The following is a 12227-nucleotide window of genomic DNA, read 5'->3' on the forward strand; positions in this document are numbered from 1 at the left end:
TGCCCCGTCCACCCCGCACACCGTCGAGGCCTTGACTCCGCGTGGCTCGCCTCACAACTAGCCCGCCCCCTCCCCGGCCCGGGCCCCTGGCCCTGCTGTGTCCACTTCTCTGGTGTGCGCACAGCTGCGCGGGAGAGAAGCGGTCACCACAACAGTAGAGGAATGCCTGGCCTACGAGGGCCGGGGGTTCCTTCATCGGCTGCCTCTTCTGGGGCTGCAAACGTCTGAAGCCAGTTATTATTTGATGCCCTGCGCAAACCTTGGGTAAACCTCTACTATTTACTCCAAATACGTACCCTCCACCTGCTTCCTCACCCACTGGGTATGTGTGGAGAGCCCTGTGGGGAACTGCCCCCCAAGGCAGACAGGATGGTGGCGTTGCCAGGACCCAGACTTAACCTGACCAATATTCCTACTTATTTCTAGAACTATCCACTTCATTAGACCTTCTTCCCACCCCTCATCTCTGGCCTCCTGAGCTTGAGCTGGTTTTTTCTGGCATCAGTGGCTACCCAACCCCCCCCACCCGGCCCCGAGTCCAGCAAAGACACAAGGAGGCTTTGCTACCTTCCCTGTGAAGAGCCCAAACCTCAAAGGGCCAGGCCCCCGGGTGCCTTTCTGGCTGGTTTGAGTCTCTCATATGTTGGATTTAGGGGGAGAGGAAGACAGTGGTGTAACTAACCTGACCAGGGGACTAGGACACTCGGGTCGGAGTCAAAACCCTGAGCCTGGAGTAGATTAGATCTGAGCAGAACCAGGATGTGCCGTGAGCCCTGGCCATACCTTTCTCGGCTGAGTCCTCTGCACCCAGAGGAGAGGAGAGGGGCTCACCGGCACAGGTGTGAGAGTGCGCTGGCCCCTCTGGCCGTGCTCCTCGACCCCTGCTCTCCCGGGCCTCTCCCTGTCCCCCTCCCTTCTGCCTCCTTTGCTTCTGCAGTTGCAGACCCAGGCCCAAGGAGGCCCTCAGCTCAGTGGCTTCTCCATTTGAATAAACACCTGTTTGTCCTAGCTAGCGTCCGCCTCTGCTTCTCAGACACTGAATGATCACTCTGCCCTTGCCCCCTTACAGAAGGAAATGTGAAGGGGGACATTCCCTCGGGCTGACGCCTCCGGCTGGGCTCACTATAACTGACAGCAGGGGCTTTCCAACTCCTCTGAACACAGCTCAGCAGGAAGTGTATTCTACGTCGCACTCAGTACACACACGTGCACGGACACATACAAGTATAACAAAACAATCCTTCCCTACACGTGAGCAACATACTCCCGTATTTTTTGTCCTACTTAGTCTATTCTATCTCATTTATTTAAAAAAATTGCCGACCACAACCCAACAAAGGATCGCAACCTACAATTCGAAAACCACTGATTCAGAGCACAGGAATCAAGAGAAGAAGGGATATAAACGGCCCAGGGTATCGTTCTGATCGTGGCCTGGACTGTAAACCTGCATCAGACTTTAAAATCATGAGGGCGGACGACCAATACACTTACAACCATCCTGCTTCTCACTCCAGCGCAGTGTCCAGTTTATTACGTGAGATGTCCCTCGCTCTACTATAAAGTAGGCTTCGCGTTAGGTGACCTTGCCCAGCTAGAGGCTGATGTAAGTGTTCTGAGCACGTTTAACACAGGGTAGGCTAAGCTGTGACGTTCGGTAGGTGAGGTGTGGGAAATGCATTTTCAGTTTACAATATTTTCAACTTACGATGGATTTATGAGGGTGAAACCCATCATAAGTCAAAGATCTGTGGTTCGCCATTCGTGTAACAATCACTGACGTCAGTGACCTGGAGCCGTGCCACAAAAGATGGAACTTGGGGGTGGGTCCTCACTGCCATCGCGCCACTGGCCCCAAAGTCTGGCTGGGGAGCAGCGAGAGATCTGTAGTCCCTCCTCACAAACAAGTCTGTTTCCCACACAACAAGAGTGGGGAGCTCTGGGGAGGGGGCAGTGCCTACCGGTGTGATGGGCGAGGCACACAAGGAAAGGGGCAGAGGGGGCAGTGCCTACCGGTGTGATGGGCGAGGCACACAAGGAAAGGGGCAGAGGGGACAGTGCCTACCGGTGTGATGGGCGAGGCACACAAGGAAAGGGTCAGAGGAGCAGCTCGTCTCCTCCTTCACCAGAAAGACCATGAGGTCTACAGTTCCCAGTCCCCCTAGGGTTGCCGCCATCCTTCCTCTATAATGTGCGCTCCCTGTCTTGCAAATACCATGGACAGCTTGCGGGGTGGGGAGGTTCAGAAGGGTCCCGTTCAGCCAAGACGGCCGGTCCAGCTAGGAGGGATCGCAGAGGCCTGGGGAGGCACACTGTGGTGGCCCATCCGGATGGTAGAGGGTTTGATGAAGCAGGGCCCGGGCGGCGGGGAGGTCGTCAGGGTCTGCGGGCAAGAGGGGCTGGTGGGTCTGCTGGGACTTGGCCTCCCGCAGCAGCCCCGCCCCCAGGACTCCCCCACCCCCAGCTCCTGCAGCAGCCCCGCCCCCAGGACTCACCCACCCCCAGCTCCCGCAGCAGGCCGCAGAACTCCGGCTCAGCCTCTAGCACTTTGAGCAGGTTGGTGGACTCCATCCGCTCCAGCTGCACCTCCCAGTACACGTAGATCTTCTGATTGAAGGTGACGTACACGAGGCAGGGGCTGTTGCAGCCCCCTTTGCAGGCGTAGAGGCCTGGGGGAGGGGTGGCGGGGGTACGAGAAAAAGGTCGGGGAGGTTCATGCCCGGCGCGGGCGGCATCCGTGTCAGCAGTTTCTACCCGCCCGTGGACGCCAAGCAGAAAACTAAAGGCCCTCTTTCTGTTTCTTCCTTGCTGGGAACTCAGTAAAGCAGGTAAAACGTAAAATATCTGGCCCATTCCAGATACGGAGAACCACAGTAACAAAGCCCAGGCAGGACAGTGTCCTAGGAGGTGACACGTGCTGGTTTCCCATCTCAGTGACAGCCCCAGGGTAACGCGGGGCGGCTTCTCCTGGGTGGTGATCCCTCTTCCCAGGTCACTGCAACGTGGCACCAGCGCGTCGTTCAAGTGTTACCATTTCAGTGACCAGAGACACCCCCAAGGGAGTTAACGCTGCTTCCCAAGGTCCCCGATTTGGAACTAAGAGAATGGAACTTGGAGAACAGTCTTCAGAGTCCTGACATGTTCAGATGGGGAGGAACTTTCCCATATCTCCACACAGCAGGCAGACAAGAACTCATCCGACTCTTTCTTTTTCTGAACAACCTGCCCCCCACATCTGATCCTTTAAAATATCCAAAGATAGACACCTCACTGTCTTTTATCTCCTCTCAGTTAAAACTGTAAAGATGGCAATCTGGTACCCACTCACACCCTCTAACGGAAGAGCTGAAGAACTCGTTTGTTTACGAAGACTTGTGTCAGGGGCCGCAGTGAGAGTGGAAGCAAGGGGGACAGGTGTGCTTAGCAAGGGGCGCAGGGCAGGGTCCCACCTGCACAGAAGGCACGGACGTTCTCGTCCACCTGGAAGCGCACGACGGTGCGGTTGTGATCAATGATGTACGTCTGTCCGTCCCAGGCACAGGCGACCACCTCCTCGTGCCCGTTGCCCTGAAAAAGGCCAGAGACAGGGATGCAGGGGTGGCCAGGAGCCGTTTTATTTTATTTTTTCAATTTATTTATTTTTCGCTGCGTTGTGCTTTTGTTGCTGCGCGCGTGCTTTCTCTCTAGTTGCGGCGAGCGGGGGCTCCTCTTCGTTGCGGTGCGTGGGCTTCTCATTGCGGTGGCTTCTCTTGTTGTGGAGCACGGGCTCTAGGCGCGCGGGCTGCAGTAGCTGTGGCTCGCCGGCTCTAGAGCGCAGGCTCAGTAGCTGTGGCGCATGGGCTTAGCTGCTCCACGGCACGTGGGATCTTCCCAGACCAGGGCTCGAACCTGTGTCCCCGGCTTTGGCAGGCGGATTTGTAACCACTGCGCCACCAGGGAAGTCCCCAGGAGCTGTTTTAGAAAGGCTTCCTGACCGGGTGGATGAAATTACGGGAGCTGTGGACTCGGCTCCGGGTGACAAACAGCTGGGAAGGCAAACCCCCTGCACTTCTCACCAAACACGTCCCGGCACCTGGCACCAGAGGGGGCTGCCGAATGAGCCACCCCCCCGAGAGTGCTCGCGACAGCCCTAAGTAGTAGGCAACGTCACTCCCATTTTATATTGAGGCAGTGCCAGCTTACAGAAACAAACTCACTCACGCAAGGCCACCCGGCCGGGAGGTGGCAGAGCTGGGACTCAAAGCCAGGCCTGTCCTGACCTGACCTCAGAGCCTCACGCCTCTTCTCCTAGACCCTCAAGCGGGCACAACGGCCGCATCAGCGCAGCCCCACCTGCCGACCCAGGGGCCACAGCTCTGGTGAACACACACTCGTGTGCGGACATCTGCAGATGGGCGAGCAACTCAGTTCTGGACCCTAAGAACAAGTTGCTTCTCTTTAGAGCCATCGGCTCTGCTGAAATGGGAGCTTCCCCAGCGGCACAGAGAACAGCGCTGAGCCCGTGGAGTGAGGGGAGCTCGGGCGCCAGGCCTGTCTAGGGAGCCTTGAGGTAAAGGCGGAGTCGGCTGAGAAGGGAGAGTGGCCCCCATGGGCCCCCACGCACCGTGACGTCCAGTTTCTCGAGGGCGAAGAGCTGGTGGTCCACCTGCACCGACCACAGCAGCTTGTCCGCCTCCTCCGTGAGCTTCAGCGTCCCTGTGGGGAGAGGCGGCCGGGCTGGGGGCAGAACCCTGCGCAGACCCCGGGCACACCACTGCCCACCCTGCACGGCCCACGGCTGACCCGAGGGACTCACCATCCAGGGTGCAGAGGGCAAAGAGGCCCGAGGCGCCGCTCTTGGGGCTGCGGCCTGCGGGCGCAGAGGGAGGGGCGGTAGAAGGACCGGAAGAAGGAAACGCGGAAGGCAAGGCTGTACCTCCCCTCCCCCTTCACCCCTGCACCTCCCGCCCCGCCCCGCCCCACCTCGCTTGATGTTGCCGATGAGGTGAGTGGAGACGTTCTTGTTGTGGATGCGGCCGGACGTCTGGTGCAGCACGACGTCTCGGGCAGCGGGGGTCTCCCTGGGTGGGGGACGGCGGCTAAGTGGGAGCCCAACAGAGCTTGGCTCTCCGGACCCGCGTGGGCCCCATCTCTGTGCGAGCTTCCAGGACGCGAATCAGCTGGGAGACCTATCGCCCACCCCACCTGGGCCAGTGGGCAAGTCGAGAGAGAGGGACGGAGCTGCCAGGCTGGAATCTCAGAACCTCTTCCAGTTGCTGCGTCAGGGTCAGGATTCCCTGGGTCCCGAAATAACCTTCCTTAATGGGGCAGAGGTGCTTGTGCCGGGACCCAGCTGAAGCTGCTCCAACCACAGACCCATCCACGGCTGTGGGCGCCCACCTCGCTGCCAGGCACCCCACCATCCACAGGCCCGCCCCCCTTACCTAGTACCCTCCTCGGGCCCCTCAGAGGTGGGAGGCGGCCCAGGGTCTGTGTTCCAGGTACACAGCAGAATCGCGTAAGCACAGCCTGGCTGAGATACCATTAGCTCAGGAAGACCCATGGGCCCTGGAGTCACCGAGAGACTGTCCACCTGCACCAGAGAATAGGGGCTTAAGGGAACTGCTGGCGAGAGAAAGGGGAAAGCCTGCAGAGGACGGGGGTGGGCAGGGGCCCTGGGACATGTCCTCAGCCTTCCAGGGCAGCAGCAGGGGGAAGTGCAGCGTCCACGGGGCTCCTGCTGGTGCCACCCTCTCCACAGGGAGCACCTGCGCTCCCGCGGCGCGGATACCGACGCGACACACCCACCATCACATCCCTAATTCTTAGCGCAAAGTTCCTTCCTGTCGGCCTGTTACTGGCCATCTCCCCTAAGACCCTGATTCGAAGTGATCTCCTCTGGGTCTCTGTCAACAAGGTGGTTTTCCCTCCTTCCCACCCTGAGCCCCAGCCCCCGCCTGTTCTCCCACAAGCCCCCTCCAGGAGGGAGGTCCATCCTGCTCCTGGGCTGTGGCCCCCACGCTCAGCCTCTCACCTGACCCTCCAGCATCCACTTCTTGAGTGACACCAGCTGCCCTGTCAGATGCTCGGTGCCATCACCCAGGTCCTCCCAGCGGAAAGCCCGGACTACGCGGTCTGTGTAACCCACCACCAGCTCGCAACAGCCATCGCCATCTGTGGATCCAGAAAATGAGACGAGTTTGGAGCCAAACCTGTCTTCGCCAGCTGCAGTCCTACAAGCACGCCCTCCTCCCCGCCCCTCTAGCACCACCGCCACTGGCACTGGTTATCAGGTTCGACCTCGGGCCCCCCTGCCGAGCTGCCACGTCACCCCTTGAGCCAGGCACCCGTTCCCCTGCCTGCTCTTGCACCCAGAGCCACACAGCTGCCTCGCAGGGCCGGTCGCTTCTTCCCCCGGGTACACGACTCGAGTGCCCTGGTGCACCCATATCCCTACCAGCACCTTTGAGACAGCCTCTGGCCCAAGTACCAGCCCCATATCCAAGCGGCTCACTCTCTTGCAACCTTGAGCTGTTGATCAGCTGTCCCCTTCTCGGCAGGGACTCCCCTGACAACTCCACTTAGAACAGCCAACTCTACCTCAACACCCTCCAGCCCCTTTCCGTGGGTGATCGCCCCCATGGCACTTACTACTTTCGAATATACTATTTAATTTTCTTACCACATTGCTAGTGTTTATTTTCTGTCCCTTCCTAGTAAAGGTCCAAGAGGGCAGTCACTTTTGTCTGTTTTATTCACTATTGCAATCCCAGTGCCCGGAACGATGCCTGGTTTATAACGGGAGCTCAGCAGCCTGGCGTTAAATGCATGACAACTGCCCCAACACTGATGAGACCCCTGGCTCCCTCAAGATCTGCTCTGTTGCCCCTTGACTCCTATTCCCTGGCTGCCTGCAAGACAGCCACGCCCACCGATGTCGCTGATCAGCATGACCTTGGTGTTGGCGGGGATGTGCTGCTTGAAGACTGGGCGCTGCTCCTCCCCGCCGAGGGTCTCGTGGTGCCCAGAAGCATCCAGGGCCTTAGTGGGCGTAAGGTCACACAGGTGAAACCAGCCCTCGGCACTCACGGCCACCACCAGGTTCTGGGAGAGACAGAGGTAGAGGAGGGGGCTGGTCGTCAGAGCACAGGAGTCAGGGATGGGCCGAGGGAAACCCGCAGCACCCTGGGCTTCCTACCTTTCCTTTATTACACACATCTCCAACCCCGACGCACGTGAGCTGCAAAAGAAGAAAGAGGGGCTCAGGGGGACACGCTAAGGGTCCCCAGTGCTCCCTAACCTCTGTGAAGCACGGAGCGGGCTTCTCATCACCGTCATTCACTGAAAACTCCTGCGCACGCCCCACATCGAGAGGCCGGGCTAATCCCGTTACTGTGCTCTGGGTCCAGTTCACCAGACAGCAGTGTAAGGACCTGGGGTAGTGAAGACAACTTGGGCTTAAACAAAACAAAAACTACATCAATAGAGCCGGACTATCATACTTCTAGACGTATTCAAATGACTGCCCCCATTTTCTACTACACTTCGTACGATCAGACAACCTCAGCAGATCCACGAAGAACTAAGGGAGTCACTGCACCGCATAAGATGAAAACCAGCCGGCTGTGTGTGGGCATGACATCTGGGAAGCCTGGGGGCTTCCCTCCGATTCAAATGAACCCTTAACCAGTAGCTGGCGACCTCGGACACGCTGGGGAGCTCATGCGTGGGGCCCAGCCTCGACAGTCCCTGGGCAGGAGGGGTCCCTTCCCCCTGGAGACCCAGGGAGCTGAATACTGACCATTCCCTGGCAGGAGCAGGTGAGCCACGGCCGGCTGTCATCGTTCTTATACACGGACAGCTTTCCACTGGTGTCTCCCACCACCAGTTCATTTAACTTCAAATGGAGAGAGAAGAGAGGGTTAGGCTGGGGTCCTGCCGAGCCACTCAAGCCCTTCTCGACTGGGCCCACTCTGCGGAAGTCACGAGACCTCAACCTGCACCGTCATCAACTTTATTAGCAAGGTTTCGAGACCAACACAGTCACCGTCTCCCAGGTTCCTTATCTCCAGTTAGGGCTATGTGTGTGTTGAGGGCAGGGCAGGTTAGAGACGGGCCAATACAGGATCTGTGCTCCGTCTCAGAAAAGTCTGACATCTGAACAGCTCAATGCCCCACACGCCTGCTTTCGGCGCTTCTAATTTGTCTTTACGCATGGGACACGTTAGGAAAATGACCCCAAATACGTAACCTTTGGAGAATTTAACTTCAGAGCTCATATTTAATCAGGGGCCAAATAAAGACAACGTCAGCTCTGGGGTCCTCCCTCCCCTGGCAAGGCCTTTCGACGTTGGTGCGTCTGAGTGAACACAGTTGGCGGAGGTGCCGGAGGGGCAGCATCCCAGCTCTGGGCCTCTGGTGCCCCCTAGTGGTGGCTAAGCTCCCAGGAGGGTCTGGAGCCTCTTCGCCGTTTACATGTGGGCTCCCCATTTCCCAATGGTTCCTCAAAGGCTGGCCGCCCTTTCAAGGGGCTAACGATGATAGCCAGCTGGCTCCAAATGCCATTTCCAGAAATACTTTCATGATTCCTTCTTGGGGGGACAGCTAACACCCCTTCCTGTCCTCAGAGTGAATATTAGATTCTCAAGAGATTTAATTTTAAAGGCAACAAAGACATAACAGATCAACAGTAAGAAAAAATGAGAAACAAATTGGGGTTTATTAATAATGATTTGAAGCTCACATTTATTATATTTTAATAGTTACGGCAGTTTCTGGTGGGGACACTAGATAACAGAAGCATAAAACAAGTTTATCTATTTACATCAAACCCTCTGCACCCTGGAGGACTTCTGCAGACACACAGGAAAGGCTGAATAGCGCAGAGCCTCCGAGCGCGGCTGCCTGAATTTGAATCCAGCCCTCTACGCCTGAATCTTTTCATCTATAAAACGAGGATCACAGGACTATCCACCTCATAAGGTTGCCGTGAGAACCGAGCTAACGGAGGGAAGCATCTAGAAAGGTGACTGACAAACAGCAAGAATAACAGGGGGTTTTCAGCTTCCAGTTAAATGCCTCCAAGGCTTGGGGATCTCAGCATCTTTCACACAATTCACTCTTTTTCTATACATTCATTCAATAAATGCCACAGTCCATAGTGGGCCCTCGATAAATGTTTACTTAATGACAAATTAAGGATTTTTTTTTTAACAAAGAAAAATCAGAATGAAAGAGAATGCCCAGTCAACCCTTGAGTTTTCAGGGAAAGCTGAACAACCCGTTAGGGGCCCAAAGACAAATGCCACAGATCCACAGTTGTACAACTGCTGAGAAGGACCTCAGTTTAACAAGGGCACAGACGAAGGAATAAAACTGTAAAACAGCGTGGTGAGTGCAGTGAGTGAGTAGATACAACTCAGTAGGCGACCCGGACGAGCACAATTCCGGGGTTGCCCATCTGCTCCCCAGCACTTCTGCTCCTCTGTGGTCCATCCCGGCTCTGGCCTCTGGAGGTTACTCAGTGACACTAAAGAACCCCGGCTGCAGAGTACCCCTTCAGTCAGAAATGCTACCAGAGAAAGGAAGTGTGCTCTTTCTGTGACCTGCGTCCCCCTTCTAGACACCGTCTCCCCACTGGTTCCGTGGGGTTCTCGAGGGTGTGTATTCTATCCCTGGCTTCTCCCTCTGACTTAGCAGGAAATAAATTACTCGCAAATAACTTTAGGTTACTGGTTTAATGGGATGAAATAAGTCTTTTTCCTGCCCCAAATCTCCAAAGGCTGGCCTGGAGAATCAGTAACAAAATTTCTATCCATACTCATGCAGGCTGAGTGTACCACACCTGAGTAGTAGCCAACTACCTCACCTACTTGCCCTTCTTTCAATTATATTTATTAATAACAGGCAAAACCCTTCAAATTGCTTTGAGATACATAATGACATTTGCCTTTAATAACAACCCTCATTTATTCAACAAACATTTACTGAGTGCCTACTATGTCCCAGGCACTAAGTATTGGGAATACAGCAGTGAAAAAAAGTTTTTAAAATTCCTATCCTTACAGAGCTTACAATGCTTACAACTAAGGTTTAAAAAAAAAAGAGGTAGGGAATTCTCTGGCGGTCCAGTGGTTAGGACTCCACGCTCTCACTGCCGAGGCCCAGGTTCAATCCCTGGTCGGGGAGCTAAGATCCCACAAGCTGCACGGCACACCCACGCCTTCCCTCCCCCCCCCAAAAAAGTAGCGTGATATACCTAATATTGCAGAACTGAGTGTGCAATTCCCTTAGAAAAGTACAATTGCCAAAAAAAGCTGACACTGTGAAGCTAGGAAAAAAAGGCACGTGTGCCCTTTTAAACAATCAGGTAAAATAGAAAATAACGCACATCTAACGTCACTGCGTTAATGTACTATTTTAAAATGCCTCCCTTGATTGTCTCATAAAATTATACTGCTGAGCATATGAAGAAACGAGAGAGCCCAGAAAACATAACACAAATTTATGGGAATAACTTTTTCCTCCCTAGACAGGATAGAGCCAAGAGGCCTCATAAAATACTTTTTCCGTCACAGCGCAAAGGAGGCTGGGGGCGGGGTTGGGGGGTGAGTGATGGGGACGTTTTAGCCCGAATTTTTTTTCCCTGGGAAGAGAGCACAGACAAGTTAGGGAGGTGTGGATGAGATGTGAGGGAGGCAGAGAAGCGACGGGGGCAGAGGGTAGGAGAGGAGAGCAACCATGTGCTTTGCATGCACACCCTCGAGGACCCCACGGAAGCCTGGCGACACCAGTGGGGAGACAGTCTCTAGAAGGCGGACGCAGGTCACAGAAAGAGCGCACTTCCTTTCTCTGTCAGCTTTTCATATGAAACTGAGATTATGGAAAAAAATGTCCCACACCATCAACGGCCACCGTTCCCTTGGATGCTTCACCCCAGAACCCTTTACATCTTGTAATCAATGGGCCTCACTACATTTCCCTATTCTTCTATCACCCTTCCCCCGCCCCACGATGAGCTACCTGCGGGCTAGGGCTTTTTGAATTCCCAGAACGCAGCAGAGCCCTCGGCCCACAATCAAACGCTACCGACGACGCTAACGCGTCCTGAGCGTTAACCGAATGCCAGATACGGTTCTACCTGCTCTATCTGTATTAAGTCACTTAACCGACGGGAAAAGGAAGGACCGCTGGGGGAGGAAAGGGACATGGACACTGAGCCAGTAACTCAACCGAGGTGGGCCCGCCGGGCGGAGACGCCCCGGCCAAGCGCCGAGAGCAGTCCGGTGGGCCGGGCCGAGCCGGGCGGTGCGGAAGGTGCTCCCGCAGGAGCCGCACGCGCGCTCTTAGCCCACTTCCGACGCTCTGAAAGGGAAGGCGGCCCCGGAGGAGCTGGGAACTCGGCCACCACAGTTCACAGACTCCTCTTGGGAACAAGTGACTGACCAGGCAGTGCACCCAGTACGCGAGTCCCTAGAAGGACACTGGAGCAGGGCTCCGGACCAGTCCAGCCAGGATACCGGGTACCCGAGACGCCCACACAGCCCTTCCCGATCCAGCTCTCAGCACCGTGCGTACGCGCGCAGCCCGCGAAGCCCGCACCGCCCGCCGTGCAACGCACGCCGTCCACGCCCACACCGTACGCACTCGCAGCACGCACACGCCGCCGCGGGCGGCCTCCTCCGCTCCGCCCCACCCCGCGGTCGCAGACGGGCTGCGTCTCTCCAGTGCGCATGCACTGACCGTGTCGTTATCGACGTCTCCGAGACAGATGGCGTGTGGGAAGAGGCTTCCGCTGAACTCCAGGGCCACGCGCTGTACGTAGCTAACCGACCTCATCGCAGTTCCCAGGGCTCAGGGACCGGAGAGCCCCGCTAAGTGTTCCCGGAGCCCCTCCCGACGGCCGCCCGAGCGGAAACCCACCCACAGCGGGAGCTTACGTCACCCCCTGCGCCTCCAATCGCTGCCTTCCTCGGTTAACCTCAGAGAGGAGGCGGGCCTTCCGGCGCGCCTGGCGTGGGGGCGGGGCTGAGTGACAGGGCCTCGGGCCATTCCTCTTCTCCGCAGACTCTGCGCGCCCAGGTCAGCCGACGCTGGCCTGGCCGAGCCGTTTCCTTGGCAACAGGGCTTTCGCGGCCTTGACCTAATAACCTTGACCTTGTCCTTTGTTGCCCTGGCAGTGAAGATTCCCAGCCGTCAGACCATCCCTGAGAATCACAATAATCGTAATAACCGATGACTGTGTGGTT

At 56.4% G+C, this 12227-nt stretch overlaps 1 protein-coding gene across 1 annotated transcript; it reads right to left on the minus strand.

Moving 5' to 3' along the window:
• Positions 1-2030: 2030 nt before the first annotated feature.
• ITFG2 (integrin alpha FG-GAP repeat containing 2) lies at positions 2031-11910 on the minus strand. The gene is made up of 12 exons (XM_065887473.1): positions 11722-11910; positions 7781-7876; positions 7178-7219; positions 6912-7083; positions 6014-6153; positions 5424-5572; positions 4963-5060; positions 4796-4849; positions 4604-4695; positions 3450-3567; positions 2496-2669; positions 2031-2383 (listed from the first exon to the last, which is right to left on the minus strand). The coding sequence occupies exons 1-12, from the start codon at positions 11815-11817 to the stop codon at positions 2280-2282; spliced, it is 1335 nt and encodes a 444-aa protein (XP_065743545.1). The 5' UTR covers positions 11818-11910; the 3' UTR covers positions 2031-2279.
• Between the last annotated feature and the right edge of the window lie 317 nt (positions 11911-12227).

The sequence above is a fragment of the Phocoena phocoena genome, chromosome 11 (genome assembly GCF_963924675.1).
Source record: "Phocoena phocoena chromosome 11, mPhoPho1.1, whole genome shotgun sequence".
Lineage (NCBI taxonomy): Eukaryota > Metazoa > Chordata > Mammalia > Artiodactyla > Phocoenidae > Phocoena > Phocoena phocoena.

What these genes read in the sequence shown, in the direction of transcription:
- ITFG2 (XM_065887473.1), bottom strand. Translation starts at nt 11,817, where the DNA reads ATGAGGTCGGTTAGCTACGTACAGCGCGTGGCCCTGGAGTTCAGCGGA. An exon ending in TGCCCTCTGCACCCTGGATG is followed by an intron (nt 4,696 to 4,795) that starts GTGAGTCCCTCG and finishes CTCTCCCCACAG; the next exon opens with GGACGCTGAAGCTCACGGAG. An exon ending in TCGAGAAACTGGACGTCACG is followed by an intron (nt 3,568 to 4,603) that starts GTGCGTGGGGGC and finishes GGCCTTTTTCAG; the next exon opens with GGCAACGGGCACGAGGAGGT.